The 19,468-nt window shown below is 30.7% G+C and overlaps 2 protein-coding genes across 3 annotated transcripts; both read left to right on the forward strand.

Moving 5' to 3' along the window:
• Window positions 1-7,267: 7,267 nt before the first annotated feature.
• Window positions 7,268-12,645, forward strand: LOC108322906 (lupeol synthase-like). The gene is made up of 18 exons (XM_017555202.2): window positions 7,268-7,634; window positions 7,776-7,961; window positions 8,754-8,843; window positions 9,014-9,211; window positions 9,420-9,504; window positions 9,624-9,790; window positions 9,900-10,088; window positions 10,188-10,301; window positions 10,429-10,548; window positions 10,653-10,775; window positions 10,942-11,040; window positions 11,126-11,182; window positions 11,278-11,324; window positions 11,409-11,552; window positions 11,742-11,919; window positions 12,016-12,096; window positions 12,193-12,276; window positions 12,367-12,645. Exons 1-18 carry the CDS (start codon window positions 7,440-7,442, stop codon window positions 12,490-12,492), a joined length of 2,283 nt encoding a protein of 760 aa, XP_017410691.1. The 5' UTR covers window positions 7,268-7,439; the 3' UTR covers window positions 12,493-12,645.
• A 1,380-nt stretch (window positions 12,646-14,025) lies between these two features.
• LOC108322953 (probable serine/threonine-protein kinase PBL17) lies at window positions 14,026-19,405 on the forward strand. Of its 2 annotated transcripts, none has more exons than XM_017555269.2 (6): window positions 14,026-14,348; window positions 14,432-14,700; window positions 15,750-15,885; window positions 16,787-16,923; window positions 17,524-17,647; window positions 18,594-19,405. In XM_017555269.2, exons 1-6 carry the CDS (start codon window positions 14,273-14,275, stop codon window positions 18,992-18,994), a joined length of 1,143 nt encoding a protein of 380 aa, XP_017410758.2. In that variant the 5' UTR covers window positions 14,026-14,272; the 3' UTR covers window positions 18,995-19,405. The 2 variants fall into 2 exon arrangements, with proteins under 2 accessions (XP_017410758.2, XP_017410757.2); XM_017555268.2 differs by having other exon boundaries at window positions 14,027-14,348; window positions 14,426-14,700.
• Window positions 19,406-19,468: the final 63 nt, after the last annotated feature.

The following is a 19,468-nucleotide window of genomic DNA, read 5'->3' on the forward strand; positions in this document are numbered from 1 at the left end:
TATATATATATATATATAAATATGTTTTAAACTCAGATTTCAATTATAAACTCATAAATATAACTCGAATTCTTCTAATTTATTCTTGTATCTCTTTCTTCATTGGCACTGAATCAGACGACATTCCTCCATCTGCTCCCGTATAACGAATTATACGATCATCGCACATACACAAACACAAACAAGTAAGGTGAGCTAACATGCAACCAATCATTTATAAAACATGCATAATTACTTTGATACACTCAACAAACCTCATATAATAATTATGTCAGACACCCTCATAACATCATACAACAATCGCATCATAGATACTCATTCATTACTTTGATACACTCAACAAACCTCATATAATAATTATGTCAGACACCCTCATACTATCATACAACAATCGCATCATAGATACTCATACCATCATACAACAATCGCATGCATCATAGATACTCATCCCACAATACCACAATTACTAATAGACACTCATCCCACAATACTTAATAGACACTCGTTCCACAATACTCAATAGACACTCATTCCATAATACCCAATAGACACTCATTCCACAATACCCAATAGACACTCATTTCGATGATATGTTGATGAGCGGTCACGGGAGGTTATGCACTTGTGATGACTTCTACTTCCTCTTACAAATACACTTCCAAAATACTTCATACCATCCACAAGGTTAGTCCTCAACACTGTGTCCAAAACCGGCACATAGACCAGGACCTCCTGCCCCTCTCACCACATAATTCATCCTTCTCTACTTGAGACTGGATGATTATTAGAGTATCAAGATAACCTCCAACTACAGGACCCTCAACATCAACATATACACAAATACCATATCATTACTGAATCTCTCCACGGGACTCATACCATGCTCATATTCCTCAACTCACATTATACCCTTACAAAATCTCCCCATAATACTCATATCATGTTCAGATGCATAAATTCAAATCCAATAAAATCCAATCATCGTAGAAATCATACAAAATGAATATATCACAAAATAAATTAACAATACTAAAATATCACCATAAATGGTCACCGAAGAAGAATCAAATGTTTGATGAATCAAACTCACCATAAACGCCAGTACATATGACTAGTCACAACTTACTGGATTTGACCAGGGCTGCTCTATGATCAAGGATATACCAACTCCGGTTTTTAAGATTCTTCTATCCTACCATCACAATTATAATTCATAATTCCATATCTACCACAATAACATGAATTCATCAGAAATTTTCATTCCAACAAGATATATTGCACAATAATTTAACAGTACATAATCTGTTCAACAAGATTTAAGTTAAAAACTTGTCGAGTAGACTTACAGGAAAGAGAGGTGCGTCACAATGGACAACTTAAGTACCAAGTCTTCCCTTAGCCAAAGTGTTCCTCAACTAATTTTAACAAATTTATTATTTACAGATTCAAAACAACAACATATAATATTAGCACAGAAATTCACTATAGATAGATATACAGTAAGCACCTATGTTTTTCATTAATAGTATTCACATAGAATTTCAAGACATGAATAATAATAAAATAATATTAAATCATAATATAAAAGCTTAGAAACTCCCCTACCTCTATTCCAGACTTAATCTCTTGCTTAGAATTTGTTTTCCCGAAAACCCTCAAGAACTTCTACTCTTCTTGCAACTAAAATTTTTTTCCTAACTCTTTCTTCTCTATTTCTCAAGATTTCTCACTTGATTCTTCCTCTCTTTGTGTAGAATAGCCTCCCCTCTCATGGCTATTTATAATCCAAAAATTTTAGTATTCACTAATTTTTTAATATTATTTATTATTTTAATATTATTTTATTATATTAATATTTTAATCACCACTTCACATATTGGATCCAGGTGAAGAGAGTTTGAACCCATGTTCTTGAAATCACCACAATTTTTTACCAATTAAGCTACCAAAATTTCTTATTTAGCTTTCCACATTTTATTTTTTACATAAACTTATTATATTTCCCATTCACAAAGAAATCTAGTAATAAAATTGTTATTATTAAGGTAAATATTTTTCATGGATCTTACAATTGAGATTCGCAAAAATTAATGTATTAGAAATAAAAAAAAGCGTCATTAATAATTTACAATAAGACGTTCATTTTGAATTTTTAATCCTAACATCAAGTACAATTATTTAAATATAGGTTATTTGTTTAATATTTGAAAATATTAATTATAAAAATTTTAGACAACTTTGGACCGATTGTTAAAAATGATAAAATAATTTTTTTTCTATTTTTGTGTGAGAAAATCATATTTATAAATAAAAAATATAAGTACATATTTACATAATCAACCGTGTTTGTAAAAGAAATATCATATTTTAGGTTTTAGTATATTTTTATTCTTTGTAAAATTAACTAATTTTAACTTTGATTCTTGTAATTTTTCTCGATATATAAAACTTGTAATCATTTGTTATATTTTTTCTTAAAAATGTATGAATTTAGATGTTAATTTATTTATTATATATTTTTTATTTTTATGTCTCTAAATTTATAAATCACTCTTTTGTTTCTATATTCATTCTAAAATAGATAAAAAAAAGTACATATCTTAAAACTGTTTTTAAATTAACACGTGTTATAGTAATAATACTAATAGTATTTATTACTTAAAAATAGTTTTTAATCTTTTCATATGATACCATAATTACAAGTGATAACTTGTAATTAAAAGTAAAAGTAAAACAAAAAGTTACAATATAAAATAAAATATTATTCATTTTACATCAACTGATTGCAACAATTTCTTTATCATATATATAGTTATATTTTTAACCAAAAGTATAAACCCTATTATTGAATTGATACATATAGGTTGAGCAAAAAGGACCTAGCAATGAAAAAGAACCTGAAGAAAGAAAAGCACAAACTCTGGCAAATCCTTAATTGATTACATTATTTTTGGATTTGACTGAAGACCGTGATTCATCTTTCATTCTAAAAAGTAACACAATATTCTTCCTTTACTTTACTGCATGTGATATATTCTAGTTGTGTAGAAATTTAAATTAATTTAATTATGAATAATATCATCTACATATAATTAATCAAATTTTATATCTAAAATTCTTTATAAATCATCTTAATTAAACTACTCAATAACTTCAACTTAATTAACATTTTCAACTTCATTTAATTTGAACTTAAGATATTATTTATAGATTTTTTTCAGTTAGATTAGTCAACAACTTCAATTTAATTATTTTTCTATAACTTCATTTATTTTGAATTTAAGATGCCTTTTATAAATATCCTCACTTAGGATAGTCAACAACTTCAATTTAATTAACTTTATTCAACTTCATTCATTTGAACTTAATAAATTATCTCACTTATAGGTTAACCAACAACTTTGAATTAATTAATTTTCTTCAATTTCATTCATTTTGAACAAATATACAACTAAAATAGAGTTAAAACTTTCCCTATTTGGTGGACACTCATCTTCTACTTTTTGAAAATAAAAAATAGTTAAAAATAAATATATGAGCTTTAATCACCCATAAAACACTCAAAAATACAAAAAATACAAAAACTTCAATCTTGATGAATAAGCATTATCTCATCATCTTTAGAAAACTTGTGAGAATATAAAACTTAGAAAATACTTAAAAAAATATATTATAAACACATAAATGCATGTAGTCTAATAAAATTTATGATCAATCGGAAGCAATACTTTATATACTCGTTGACATTGTCTAAGAAAAAAATTATAAAAAAAAACACATATAGGATGTTACAAAAAAGTTTGAAGAGTTTAAGAAGAAATAGTTTAAAAGGATTATGAGATGGTTACATAAATAACCAAACAGTTAAAATTATAATTTTAACTCTTATCTTTTAAAATATATATCTAATAAATTAAAATTGGATTTCATAATTAAAATTTAAAATAATGAATTATTAAAAAGTAAAGCACTTAAAATTTTACATTAAAATGTTATCAATGAATTCTAAACTTAAATTCAATTAAATATTTTTTTTCTATTAAGATTTTTATGAGAGAAAAAAGAAAAAGTTTAATTATAAAAAATTCGTATAAAATTTTTAAAAGAATTTATTTAAGTTTTGCTGAAAATTTTCATTTTATTTTTTTCTCCTAAAAAACTTTATGAAGTAGCTTTTTCAAAAATAACCCTTTATGTTATTTAATAATATCATATTCAAAAGAGCTTTTAATTAGTTGAAATTGTATTCTTAATCTATTTTTGTACCGAGTTTCAACATATAGTTAAGAACATTTCTTTAAAAAGAAGTAATATAACCAATTAATTTTGTATTGATAAACTTTCGTAATCGACATTCAAATTAATTAATTCCTTTATAGTTGAATCTACATAAAGTCTAAATTAAATAAAACCGTAACACTGTTAACCTAACAGAATCTATAGTCGACTTTAACGTCACAGCCGCTACCCTTTACAAGCTTTTTCTGTTTGCTGAACACAAACACAGTCATAGAAAACAGTAACACCTTTTTTTTCCTCTGCTCCTTTTTAACTCCACGTGATTATTTGTATTTTGGAGAATGATCTGACCCACTTTTCTTTTTCTAACTAGCTTTACTAAGGATGTATTTCGATTATTTAGTGATTTTGAGGAAGTGAAAAAACAGAGAAAATTTTAAAAAATGAAAAATAAGATTGTTTAAATTAAAAGAAAAAATATTTATTATTATTATTGTTATTATTATTATTATATAAACACACACAATCTGCGATGCTTAACAAACTTTTTTTCTTAAAGTGTTTTGTTCTAAAAAGCTAAACCTATTACCAGGAAAATCTGTTTGGCCTATTTCCATCTCTAGCAACCCAATAATTATAGTATCAAATAAAACATAAAGCTAATATAACTTAATTTTAATCTAAAAAATAAATTTTAATTATAATCCTTGTCTTCGCGAAAATTGAATTATTCCCCGCTTTATAATGTTTATATTGTCTCATATTATTGCAGTTAGGAATGGTTGGGTTCAGATCCTTCTTTATTGCAAAAAAAAGTCGGTATATCTTGGTATGCCTTGTACTGACACAAAAATATTTGTTTTTTCTAATTTCATGCTTGTAAGATAAAAAGTAAAAATGTGATAAACACATCACTAATAAATTAATAATATTAAATAAATAAAAATAAGATTATAAACACCTGACTAAAAAATAATAATAATAAATAAATAAATAAAACAAAAATAAAAATAAAGACATCAAAGTAAAATAAATAAATATTAAAATAAATTTAGAACTTATTAAAATAAATATACCTCGCTTACTTCAAAATAACTTGTTCAACTAAAACTCTGTTTTTCAATTAATTGAATAATTTTTTGAAATTACTTTAAAATCTTGATCAACAGATGAAGAAATTGAAAATGAAAAATATGGAAAAGTATTCATGCATACAACAACCAAAACTATCTTGTTTCACTTCTTCTCTTAACATTATATAAAAAATTTATATTATTTCTTAATTTTATTTTTTTCCTAATCACAATAGTGTATAAGAAAATCATTATTTAATATTTAAATATTATAATAGTATTTCACATTTGGTAACTTATGGTAATTGAAACTTATTGATTTTCTAAAAGAAATTTTTCTCACTCCCAAATGCAAAATAATATTTCTTATTGAAGACCTCTAAATGTAAATATGAACGATCACGATCAAGAATATTATCTTAAGAACATTAAAAAAAATTCACTATTAATGAAGCTAAAACTGAATTATTACCGAAATAACTCAAAATAGGAAATAAATAACGTTAATTTAAATTATGAATTTTTTTTCTTTAATCACGAACTTTGGGATCAAAATGAAGTACTATATCATAACTAAACAATATAAAGACCTAACTTTTATATTAAAATGTAAAAATTATTTCTTTTATATAAACCTCCCATTATCAATCTCATCAGTCATAGTAGAAAACTATATTTCAACAATATCATGTAAAAATTACAGCTTAATCTAATGGTTTGAGAGGTTGTGATCGCAGTTTTACCAAGATAGTACTAGTTGATATCTCAAAATTACCTTTAATTTTTACATAGTATTTTTTTTCTTCATAATCTATCAATTTAGTTATAAAAATATATTTAAATGAAAAAATTAAATATAAATTGAGGGGTAATTAAAAATAATCAGGGTCGATTCATCAGAAAATTATGAAACAAATTTAAAATTTTCACTTCACAAAAATACTTTAAATTGATAAATTTAGTTAATTTCGATTTAAATATAAATTTCTATATTAATAATAAAGAAAGTAATTGCATAAGATAAAATAGTAATAACATATAGTCTGATTTATAAGAACACATAATATTAAAAATAAAGTAATAACTTCAATCCTTACGATTTAATAATATTTAAATTTTAATATGCGTGTGTAAGCAGTACAACTAAGCCATCTCTATAAATATTAGTCTGCTGTATTATTAAAATAGACAAATTTAACACTCTCTATCTCCCAGTCCATTAGATATGTAACAAAAATTCAAGTTTTAAATAAGAGAAAAAGCGTTTGAAACTTTAAAATTCAGTCTCGTCCCTTACAAAACTTGTTTTAGAGGTTTGAAAAAACCCTCTTTCTGAAAAAAAGAACACAACTTACTAATATTAGAGCACATGTTAATCATATTTTATTATGAATACAAATCATGTTTTATTACTTTTTTATTTATAATTTATTTTTTTTGTTTTGCTTTTGATTCATCTAAATGTTGACGGAGTTTTAGTCAATTCACTTTTTCTCTGTTAATAATGACATAATAGAGCAAGAACTTTTTATCTTTAATTAGGTCTAAGGTTTAGCACATTCAAAATCCAACATTAAGTAAGTATGAATGATTGATTACCTAGTCAAAAATGAGATTATTCTATCCTATAAAAGCTATTAGTTGTCGAAATCGTGGTAGAAAACGTTTTAGTCGTTTAATCAAATACTACTATGATGATTCTTTACGTGAGATTTGAAAAGTGCCAGAATATATTATTTCAAAGACGTGTCGTGGGTTCGTTATAAAGCATAGCTTTTGTTTCGTTTGGTGCTTGAGTTTCTTCCACCATGTGTTAGAAGATGCGTATTGAAAAGAGACTTTCGAAGATTGAAACTGTTTGATATAGCAAACAAAAAAATCGTGCTTGAATTATTTAGAGTCTTCATGGGTGGGTAAGTACAGTGGGTTGTTGTTTGGAAATCAATTGCCTATTTCCTTTATAAGTTGTCTAGATTGGACTCAAAATTAAACTCGTGGCATGCCGAGCTTCATTCGGCAATATATTTAATGCCGAACACTTGAATCAAACATGACGTGGTCGGTGTTGGAAGTTTGAAACCAAGCTTCATTAATTATCTTCCCTTAGTAACTAGATTTTGTCTTAGGATGTGGAAGTTGAAGATTGCAGAAGGAGGAGAAGGGTTAATTTCCGTGAACAACTTCATCGGACGACAACATTGGGAGTTTGATCCGAATGCCGGAACTCCAGAAGAACGTGCTGAGATTGAAAGAGTGAGAGAGGAATACAGAAAAAATCGGTTTTCTAATAAGCAAAGTGCTGATCTTCTACTCAGAATGCAGGTACCGTTTTTTCTGCAACAATATTCCCAGTGAGATTATCTTATTGTTTGACTTTTCGAAAGTCCATTATTCTTGAGTTTTAAATGCATGTGGTCGTTGAAATTTGAGACAAAGAACTATGTTGACTTTGAAATGTGTCAGCTGAGGAAGGAGCACACGTGTGGTTGGATTCCAGAAAGAGTGAAGGTGACAGACAGAGAGAAAGTTACAGAAGAAGGTTTGATTAATACGATGAGAAGGGGAATCAGTTTTTATTCCTCAATTCAAGCCCATGATGGCCACTGGCCTGCAGAATCTGCTGGTCCTTTGTTTTTCATTCAACCTCTGGTCAGCATTTCTCCATATCTTTAGTTTTTGCTCTTGTTGTATTTCTATTTCATGACTCATGTTGGTATGATTATAGATTTAAAACTCTCTATTTTAAATAAGATTTTAGGACATGAATATAAAAGTTTTATTTTTATATTGTTTGGGTAGAAATATTTCATAATAATACATATTTTTAGGTTGAAATGTAAATAACATATTAATATCAATAAATGAAGATTTATAAACTTTTTACATTAAAATAAAATTAAATATGGGATCTTAAAAATAATGTGGTATGTAAAGAAAAGGAAGTTAAGATCCTATATTAGGACTCTTGCAATAAAGATTTATTAGTTTTAAAAGATATATATATATATATATATATATATATATATATATATATATATATATATATATATATATAGTGTCATTTTTCTTATCATGTGGTTTTAATTAATGTTGAAAGGTAATTATTAAAAACGTTTACTTTTTTTATTTTAAAATTTTATATTTTCTTTAAATATTATTAGATTTTATATTTTATCTTTTAAATAACTAATTTTTAATTTATATTCGTAAATTAATTAGACTGATTAATTTCTTGATACATTTATGCTTACAAATGACCATCATTCTTAAACTTCATTACTTTTAAATTATAAAACGGGTTTCATTCGTTTGTTGCCATATTTTTTAGTATATATAGTTTTAAAGTTCTTTATAAATTAATTGTGCATATTCTATTTATAAAATTTAGACGTTTCTTTCTTGTAGCTTACGTCACATGTGCTCAACTATATATATTTTCAGGTTATGGCACTCTATATTACAGGGTCCCTGAATGCTGTTTTAGGAACAGAACATCAGAAGGAAATTATTCGTTATTTGTATAATCACCAGGTATGTTTATCATGTCTCTGAAGTTGTGCATATAAGAATGAAAATAACCCTGACACAGGCTCGGACAATAAGCAAGACTGGCATTGAAAATAAACCATAAAAGTAAGATTTCTGCATGCAATCTGGTTCCAACTGAGTTAATTACCTATTGGTCTTGTCACATGTGACAGAACAAAGATGGAGGTTGGGGATTCCATATAGAGGGTCACAGCACAATGTTTGGATCAGCGTTGAGCTACATTGCCTTGAGAATTCTTGGAGAAGGACCTGAAGATGGTGAAGATAGGGCAATGGCTAGAGGCAGAAAATGGATCCTTGACCATGGTGGTTTAGAAGCTATTCCATCATGGGGAAAGTTCTGGGTTACGGTAACAAATATATATTACTCCCACGTCGACTAGATAAAATTAATTTAGACTATATAAATGCAGTCCATAAAACTAATTTAGACTATACCTGCAAATTTTGTTTTCTATTGTTGGGTTAAGTCAAGCTTATAGTTTACTACTTATAGTATGCATCATCTAATAAGTGAACTTTAACATCTTGAACAAACGTATATTTTGAATTATGCAGGTTCTTGGAGTTTATGAGTGGTCAGGGTGTAACCCTCTCCCACCAGAAATATGGCTTTTGCCCAAATACACCCCAATTCATCCAGGTTTACTACCTTGCCTCATAATCATATAATTTAATCAGGGAAGGGAAAGGGTGATGAAAGATGCTTCTTTTATATCTACAATTATTTGCTTATTGAAGTTCTTTGCAAATGTTATACAGGAAAAATGTTATGCTACTGTCGCTTAGTTTACATGCCCATGTCATACTTGTATGGGAAGAAGTTTGTGGGTCCTATTACCAACTTAATCATATCACTAAGAGAAGAAATGTACAACCAGAATTATGGTCAAATCGATTGGAATAAATGCCGTAGCAGGGTTGCCAAGGTTTTGTTTTAGATGCAATTTTTTAGTTACTTTTAGTGATGTTCTGTCTTTATTAAGGAAACTGTTTGATGTTGGTATGAATTAAACTCTAATAAATACGAAATTTCAGGAGGATCTCTACTACCCTCATCCTCTGATTCAAGATATGTTATGGGCATCTCTTCATCACGTGGCAGAGCCTCTTCTGAACTGCTGGCCCTTTTCCATGCTGAGAGAGAAGGCACTAGAAGTTGCAATTGATCACATACGTTACGAGGATGAAAATAGTAGATACCTTTGCATTGGTAGTGTAGAGAAGGTAATGTTAATAACAAACTTGCTTAATCCATTAAATAACAGTATTATTGCCAATTAGAACATTGAAGTTGGTTACTGAATGGAATTTTCTACATGTCAGGTGCTATGTTTGATTGCACGTTGGGTCGAAAATCCCAACTCAGAGGCATACAAACTTCATTTAGCTAGAATCCCTGATTACTTCTGGCTTGCAGAAGATGGCTTGAAAATTCAGGTTAGCATCAGTACAAATTACATGGATTTGTTTGGACAAAACTTTTGTGAATAATCAAAATCTGAAAAGTGTAAAATTTACTGTTAGTCACACAATGCACCATGTTAATGCACTGAAAAAATTGCAGAGTTTTGGGTCTCAACTGTGGGATGCAGCATTAGCCATACAAGCAATCCTTTCATGTGATTTGAGTGAAGATTATGGATCTACACTTCAGAAAGCACATCACTTCGTGAAGGCTTCCCAGGTTACATTACATGTTAATAAGCATTTTGCTTGCATAAACGTGAAGAATACTCAGAATCAGAACCATAATGAGAAATTTGATACCATTCATTTTCTTGATTGAAGGTACGTGAAAATCCATCAGGTGACTTCGAAGCAATGCATAGACACATATCCAAAGGAGCATGGACGTTCTCAATGCAGGATCAGGGTTGGCAAGTCTCTGATTGCACAGCAGAAGGATTAAAGGTTCATATAAATTCAATTGATTAATTTAATGCATGTTTGGTCCAACTCATTAAGAAAATATAACTGCTTATTTTTCATGAGTTCTTTGAATTAATCCATGCTTAAAGTGAACTTCATCTATCAACTTTTAGTAGAATTTGACATGGTGCAAACACATTCTCTGCAGGCTGCACTTCTATTGTCACAAATGCCTGTTGAACTAGTTGGTGAGAAAATGGAAGATGATAGATTCTACGATGCTGTGAATGTGATCCTATCTCTTCAGGTGTGGTTTTCTCTAGTTAGAATGCACCGTGAAATTTTTAACTGTAATTTTGATTTTGTAATACTAACTGCATTTAACACTACAGAGCAGCAATGGAGGATTCCCTGCTTGGGAGCCTCAAAGAGCCTACCGTTGGTTAGAGGTAAGAAAATGAGTTTTTCTGATTTGTGAAACTGAGTTATATATATTTCACCACATTGTTATAGCTGAGAGATATACTCGTGTCTACTGCTGCAGAAATTCAATCCTACTGAAATCTTTGAAGACACTCTCATTGAGATGGAGTAAGATTACGCTGTCATTGTTGTTCATGCAGTATTTTTTTCTCCAATTCTCTCTGCTTACTGTGTGAAATGTTTGTGAAATAGGTATGTTGAGTGCACATCATCGGCAATGCAGGGACTGGCTCTGTTTAGAAAGTTATATCCAAAACACAGAAGAAAGGAAATCGATTATTGCATTTCTAAAGCAATCCATTACATTGAAAAGGCACAAAATCCTGATGGATCATGGTATTTTTCTTTTCTTTCTCGTATCAGTAGTTTTATGTTTACTTATTTAGCAAATGTTTGTTTCAACTGATATTTCCAATAAATAAGATTTTGTGTTTTGATTTCCTGGAGCTATATTTGGTTGAAAAGGTACAAGGTTTAGTTCATTTACCATAGCCAAATAAACCCTTACACTTTTCAACTTTTCAGGTTTGGTTGTTGGGGAATTTGCTACACATATGGCACCTGGTTTTCTGTAAAGGGGTTAACAGACTGTGGAAAAAACTACCGTAACAGTCATGCCTTACGCAAAGCTTGCGATTTTTTGCTGTCAAAGCAGCTTCCTAATGGAGGATGGGGTGAGAGTTACCTGTCAAGCCAAAACAAGGTATAAAAATTACTTTTTGTACATCACACAAGAATGGTTCGAACAAAAGTATAAAAAGTAAACTTAAGACTATGAGATGTTATCTTTTCCAAACAGGTATATACAAATCTAGAAGGCAACAGAGCAAACCTGGTTCAAACATCATGGGCTTTGATGTCCCTTATTGATGCAGGACAGGTTAGTAGACAGATCTCTAGATATGCTACTGCTGTAGAGTTCAATTTCGTAGCTGCTATTGTGTTAAAAGTGATTTTTTTTTTTGCTGGGAAAAAGGTTGAGATAGATCCAACAGCAGTAGAGCGTGGAATAAGGTTATTGATCAATTCACAGATGGAAGATGGAGACTTCCCCCAACAGGTGAAAAATACTCTGATCTCATGCGAAGTGAAATGAACGATTTACGTGTTTTCTTTGTGATGAATGTGTTTTTCCCTTATCCATGTACAGGAGATCACTGGTGTATTTATGAGGAATTGTACTCTAAACTACTCTTCGTACAGAAACATTTTTCCCATATGGGTTCTGGGAGAGTATCGTCGTCGTGTATTTACTCAAACAAATCAAATGCTTTAGTGCTCTCAATGCACCCATTGTATATGTCAGTGTTATCATGGATCATCTTCATTAGCATAGGCTTAATAATACGCAAATTATAATGTATTTATCAGATTAGTTTTGTGTTGGAAATGAAAGCCTAAGCTCTACAATTACAACACTATATTAACATAAAAAACCTATTAATTAATTATTTTAAGATTTTTTTAGAAAATTGTGTCAATTTTTTTATATGATTAGACTTATATAGAATGTTTTATTTATTTTTTTCTCTTTTCTGTCAATTTTTGTTCAGAGGACTATTCTAAATACTCATGCTGCTGGACGTGACAAACGTAATATGATTATCGTAATAAACAATGAAATATAAATACTGATGCTGGACGTGACAAACGTAATATGATTACCGTAAGAAACAATGAAATATGGTAATGTCGTTGGGCTATTGGAATTAGACGGTTAGTCATATAAAACACGTCAAATACTAAAATGCCAAATTTTGTATTTTCTCTGGATCTGTGGACCACGAAATGAGTAACGTCTTAATTTTAGTGGACAAAATTTACAATAATTCATCTATTATTCATAACCATTAGGCTACCAATTTATAAAATAAGTAAATGTAATAAAATAATCATATTTTAAGAGAAAAAGTAAATTTAATCAATGAAGAATTCTAAAAAAATTAGTTTAGTAAGAAAATAAAATAGTTGTATCTCTAATAATAATCTTATTTTATTACAAGTTTAAATACTTATTTGATTTCCGTTTTTGTTAAATTTTTCTATGATCCTAGTTTTTTTCCAATCAAGATTTTTATAAATATTATTTAAATAATTTATAGCATATAAATGTATGTCATGAACTGTAACATATATTATTCACGTATATTAACTATTTAAATAATGTTATAAAAAAGATTAAATTAAATAAATTTGATAAAAATTAGAATTTGATTGGAAAAAAAATACTATATTAAAAAAACTAAACAGAAATAAAGACTAATATTTAAGTCTTATTTATATTATAATACTATTATAACTATTATAATTTGAGATATTCATTTTAAAATTATAAATTATGTTGGCTAAGATAAAATAACATTTAGTAATGAAATATAAATTTTTGTGAATATTTATTTTCTAGACCTTAAAGTGCTCAATATTTTCCAAAAAAGAATTATCATATCAATATTATTAATGAAACATATTCTATTACTTAATCATTTATCAAACCATTTATTGTTTTGATGTTTCAAGTATATTATTAAAACTTGTGTAAATGAATTGATATATATTTAATAATATAGTGAAATTGAATCTTGATATTACTGTTATTCTTACCTACACAATGAAATTCTTGACTTCCATTATTTTAAATTTTCATTTTTTAAGTTTCCCTGATTTGAAATAAGATCGTTCTTGCATAATAAAAAGAAAAAGTGTTGCTAACGGAAATGGCAAAGGTGTAAATAGTATGGGATTAGAGGGTATTTTGTGTAACAGAGACGGGACCAAAACGAAAGAAGAAGAGAAGCCCTTGGTTTTGGCGCTATCTACGCTCATTGGTGAACTCAACGCCATTGAACCATCAATCATTCTTCACTCCTCTCAGTCAAACCTCTCTATCTCTCTCTCTTTCTCTCTTTCTCTTCAAATTCAATTTGCAATTCCAATTTCTTGGTAGTTGGTTCCATTTTCCCTCGAACCATCTCAAATCCATGAAATAATGTAGGGGACTCCAAAGCGAAAAGGAACGTGAATGCAGTTTTCTGCGATTTCGATCCAGATCCAGATTCATGGGGATTTGCTTTAGCATTGAAGACAAGAGCAACCTCTCCGTCTCCGATTCCAACGCTAAGCCAAAGCCTCAAGGTAACTCTGATTTACGATTCCATCCGATCCAATTTTCGTCGTATTCATCGGTTGACGTTGATTAGCGTCTGAAATAGGATCAGTAGGTCATGAATCTGCCGCTCCAATTGTTTCCATAAACATCAAAGATCTCCGCGAAGGTGTTGGATACAGCAATGTGGATAGTTTCACGTACGAGGAACTGAGGCTTGCTACGAAGCATTTTCGTCCCGATTTCATCTTGGGAGAAGGAGGCTTCGGAGTTGTATATAAAGGCGTCATAGACCATGGTGTGAGGTCGGGTTACAAGACCACTGAGGTCGCAATTAAGGAACTTAATCGCGAAGGATTTCAAGGAGACAGGGAATGGCTCGTACGTAACTTACTTTTCCTACTCTTGCCATTTAACATTGAACTCCTTTTATCTGAATAAAAAGTGTAATGTTCCCGCTGAAAAACGTGCGCTCAGTGTTCACCCGCTATGTTAAATGAATTTAATGATCAGTCAACCACCATCACACCTTTTCAATAAGGTCGTGACATATTAACCACTTGAGAGAGGCATATTAATCTATTACTAGTGTCTTGACTACACATTCATATTTGCACAGAAATATTCATTTATTATAAACATGACCGTTACATATTTCAATAATTTTATGAAAGTATTAAACACCTGTGAGACTTTTTTTGTGTGTGTGAATATGGGGTATTGAAATCAATCTAAGGACTAATCTCATCTCTAAACAGTTTTTATTTATTTTTTCTTATGCTGAACTTGCGATCCATTCCCTGACCACATGTTTAACGAACAAAATTTTCAACTAATTATGAAGCACTATAGTGGTCTTGTGGGACATATTTAACATTTAGCGCAGCAAATACTTATTGATAATTGTATAATACAAGCATCATTTACTCAACTACCTGGAAGACAAAGTTGAAAAATATTAGATAATTTAGTAATCTTATGACATTATTAATTACTTGTAATATATATTTAACCAATGGTGCCACTGGTAGACATTGATAATTGTATACAATTACATCCATTTTCTATTAAGCACTTATTAACTATATCTACACACGTAGTTAGCCTAGTATGACGAGTGAACGCTGGGTATAGAATCTCAGCAGTACATTTACGATTACCATTTTTCTATCTTAATTGTTTCTGTTAACATATGCTGGCTAAATAATCCCAACGTGTTATGTGAGGTGCATTTTGCAATTGGTTGTTTTTCTGCCATCGTTAGGAGTTGAAAAGAGTAAATAATGAACCATTTATTGTTGTGCATTCTGTTAGTTGAATTTGATTTGGTGTTTGGATAATGAGAATTGATGGTTAGAGTGGAAAGGAGTTTATGCAAGTAAAGAGTGTACAAGACTGAACTTAGCTTTATGGTTTTCTTTACTTTGCAGACCGAAGTTAACTATTTAGGTCAATTCAGTCACCCTAATCTGGTGAAGCTCATTGGATATTGCTGTGAGGACGAACACCGGTTATTGGTCTATGAATACATGGCAAGTGGGAGCTTGGAGAAACATCTTTTTCGCAGTAAGTTTTGCATTAAATTTGCTAATGTATTTAAATTTCAAATTGGACTAAGGTTATTTATGTACTGGGATCAGCCTATTTTCTTAACTAATATGTTATCTGTAATTGGGTTTGTACACAGGAGGAGGTTGTGTTTTGAATTGTCATGTTGTTGACGAAGGGTACATAATTATCTCTTTATCTAAAAGAGTAGCTCAATTATGTTAACACCCATCTTGTGGATTTGAAGTGCGAAGCCTTCATTGGGCTTCAAATTGGTGTACAGTGTACACCACCTTATTGTCCTCTCTCTCTGCCCATTTATCCCCTTTTTGTAGTGGCTGTTTTTCGGATGTAGTTTGCTTTGGGGGAGCAAAGGTTCCAAAGTCGTAATGACCTTCAATATTTTTAACCTTCTGCATGATTCTGAAGTACTTGGCCTTCTATCTTTTAGATGGCTTGTAGCATGATGAGTTAATTGCACGATCAAACAAGATGTTGGAAAAATTGATTCATTTGTAAATGTTCTCTTTGAAATTTAACCTGATAATGACCGACTAAGGCCCCCTGTCTTGTCATCAATTCATGTAGTAATGAGTTTCCCATCTTTTGTCAAAGCTTCATTCTGACAAACAAGATGGAAAAAATTGATCCATCTGTCTGTAAATGCTTTCTTTGAAATTTCACCTGCTAATAACCTAATAAGGCCCCCAGTTTTGTCAGCAATTCATGTAGTAATTAGTTTTCCATCTTTTGTCAAAGCTCCATTTTGACACGGAAGCCTTGAATAAACTTATAATTCTTACCATTCTATTCCATAAGTGCATTACCTCTACTTGTAGCGTAACTATAAAAGACAAAACTGGTAAAGAAATGGCCTCTACTTTACCATCCTAACCATCATACTGTTTATTGATGCTAGGAGTGGGCTCAACATTGACTTGGTCAAAAAGAATGAAGATTGCTTTACATGCTGCGAGGGGGCTGGCTTTTCTTCATGGTGCAGAAAGACCTACTATATATCGTGACTTCAAGACTTCAAATATCTTGCTAGACGAGGTTTGTCTTCTATTCTAATCTGAAAAATAAGTTTTTGTTTCCAACTTTTACTAGAAACTGGGATTTGTAGTTTTCTCAAAACCCGTTTCTTTTGTTTTACATCAATAGATATTCTTAGCTTCAGCAAAATGTGCAAGGGACAAAAAAACCATGTTTTGGTCTTCCATAACTACTCAACCTAGGAGCCGGGATAAAAATTTATTTTTGCATCTGTGGTGCTCTGATAATGGTTTCTTTTCGGGGCTTTCAATGGCTAAAATGCAGAGCGATTGATGAGCATTGCTTATCAATGTCTTTGTTCTAATGTGTGGTCTCTATTTTCTTGATTCTTTTTAGAGGATTTTTATCCTAAGATGCTTATTGCACAATTCCCTTTTCTAGCAAATTATTATTTTGTTGGTTTGATAAATAGAAGACCGTCCTATTCGATCAAATCACAGATCTTCCACCGAATTATTTCCTTTCTTAAAAATTCGGAAAAAGTAATGTAGGGAAAAACGGGCTATAACTCTTTCAAAATGTTTATTTGTGAGCCACTGTGAAACCAGTGAAGTTTGTCTAGGTTTCTGCTAATAAATAGAGGTATGTATAAACTTGCAGGATTTCAATGCGAAGCTTTCAGACTTTGGTCTTGCAAAGGATGGCCCAATGGGGGACCAAACCCATGTTTCAACACGAGTAATGGGCACATATGGATATGCTGCTCCCGAGTATGTCATGACTGGTGAGTTACTAGAAGCTGTTGATGGGTGAATGTTTTCCTTCTCCTGAATTCTCCAAAATTTTAAGAATTCGTAAAATGATAAAAGTAAAGTGCAAATATTCATTTTTTATGCGATTTAAACAATTGTCATAAACAACTCTTATTGGAGATGTCTGAACTCATTGTTGGAAATGAAAGCCTGCATGCATTGCATTAAAACATATTCTATAGGTGTTAAATTGGATTCTCTAAATTTGTTCGATATCAAGACTAAGACAAAGAAACAAGTAGGTCATTTCTTAGATTCTAGATTTCTGTCCGTTGTTGGAGTTTTGTGACGTTGGAAATTTGGAATTGGTATTGTATTTTATATTATATCATATTTGAACTTTGTTTTTGAATTAGGTCATAATATGTCATAACTTTTTTTTTTATTCCCTTTTTCGGTCTGGGTAATATTTTTAATGATAAATGAAAAGGTAGAAGTAACTTTGCACCAGACGTGGTTAAATTTTAGCGGTTAAATATGTTTTTGTACGTTCGTTTTAGTCTCTAAAACATAAATCAACTTCTTTTGGTCTCTCATTTACGAACACGTGTAATTACTTGAAGCATATTTCACGAGTCAAATTTTAGTGCTTTATTTCTAATATTTAGTATACGAGGGTGAGCCTTAGCCAATAAGGTTACTGCCATGTGATCACATATAGGTCACGGGTTCAAAACCTGTAAGCTGGCTCTCTTTTTGCGGGGTTATGAGTGGGAACATTTACCCTTCTCAGCCCCTAATAGGTGAGACCTTGTGCACTGGATCTGGACTGTCCTTTTGGTATTTCTAAATTAAGTAACTATTTATGCTGTAGAAAAAGAAAAAAAACAATGTTTTCTTTTCTTGTTTACAACAGCTCTTTAAACCTTAAATTGTGAGATTACATCTGTTAACCAACCTGTTTGTCATCGTGAACAGGTCATTTGACAGCTCGAAGTGATGTATATGGTTTTGGGGTGGTACTACTTGAAATGCTTATTGGTAGAAGGGCATTAGACAAGAGCAGGCCTAGCCGAGAGCACAACTTGGTCGAGTGGGCCCGCCCGCTTCTGAATCATAATAAGAAACTTCTGAAAATTTTAGAACCAAAATTAGAGGGACAATATTCAAGTAAAACTGCATTAAAGGTAGCCCATTTAGCATACCAATGTCTTAGCCAAAACCCGAAAGGAAGACCTCTAATGAGCCAGGTTGTTGAAATTCTCGATAACTTTCAGTCAAGGGAGGAAAATGAGGAAGATCAAATGCTTCAAACTGGTGCTAGCAGTAGTATAACCCTTTACGAGGTTCCCAAGGGCAGCAATGACACTCCAACTTAAGGCAAAACGAAACTAAAATTGATGGGGTTTGCACGTGTGAAGCATGACTGGAAGAAAAAGCTGCACCAGCCTTGTATGACTCTAATTCATCTAGTTTCTTCACCAAAGTTTGTGCTCGCGAAAAGTTGTCTTCTCTTCCAGAAGTTGAAATTTCACCGATGTGGATGGCAATTAAAATTTCTACAAAATGTTGAGCAGGTGGGTCCGGTTGGTGTTTCCAGATGAGATGTTTGCTTTGAGCAGAATTGACGAAGGCAATTATGTGGCTTAAGCATCCTCTGTTGTCTTTATTCCAATTTCTAGTGATCAGGACGCTGTTTATTGGAATATTTTACAGAGTAGTTGTAAAACATTTTTTAACATCTGTGCACTCAAAATGCATTCCGTTAAAAGCATATGTTGTGCGTCAAATCCTATAGGTGAGGATGTATGTGAATAGGTCGGTCTATCAGCGTAACTCACATTTAGTTTAAT

This window comes from Vigna angularis, chromosome 1 (genome assembly GCF_016808095.1).
Source record: "Vigna angularis cultivar LongXiaoDou No.4 chromosome 1, ASM1680809v1, whole genome shotgun sequence".
Classification (NCBI taxonomy): Eukaryota; Viridiplantae; Streptophyta; class Magnoliopsida; order Fabales; family Fabaceae; genus Vigna; species Vigna angularis.

Coding starts and splice junctions, on each gene's coding strand:
- LOC108322906 (XM_017555202.2), top strand. CDS start 7,440: ATGTGGAAGTTGAAGATTGCAGAAGGAGGAGAAGGGTTAATTTCCGTG. Junction 10,302..10,428: donor AAGATGGCTTGAAAATTCAG/GTTAGCATCAGT, acceptor AAAAAATTGCAG/AGTTTTGGGTCTCAACTGTG. Junction 12,277..12,366: donor ATGGAGACTTCCCCCAACAG/GTGAAAAATACT, acceptor ATCCATGTACAG/GAGATCACTGGTGTATTTAT.
- LOC108322953 (XM_017555268.2), top strand. CDS start 14,273: ATGGGGATTTGCTTTAGCATTGAAGACAAGAGCAACCTCTCCGTCTCC. Junction 14,701..15,749: donor AAGGAGACAGGGAATGGCTC/GTACGTAACTTA, acceptor TTTACTTTGCAG/ACCGAAGTTAACTATTTAGG. Junction 16,924..17,523: donor CAAATATCTTGCTAGACGAG/GTTTGTCTTCTA, acceptor ATAAACTTGCAG/GATTTCAATGCGAAGCTTTC.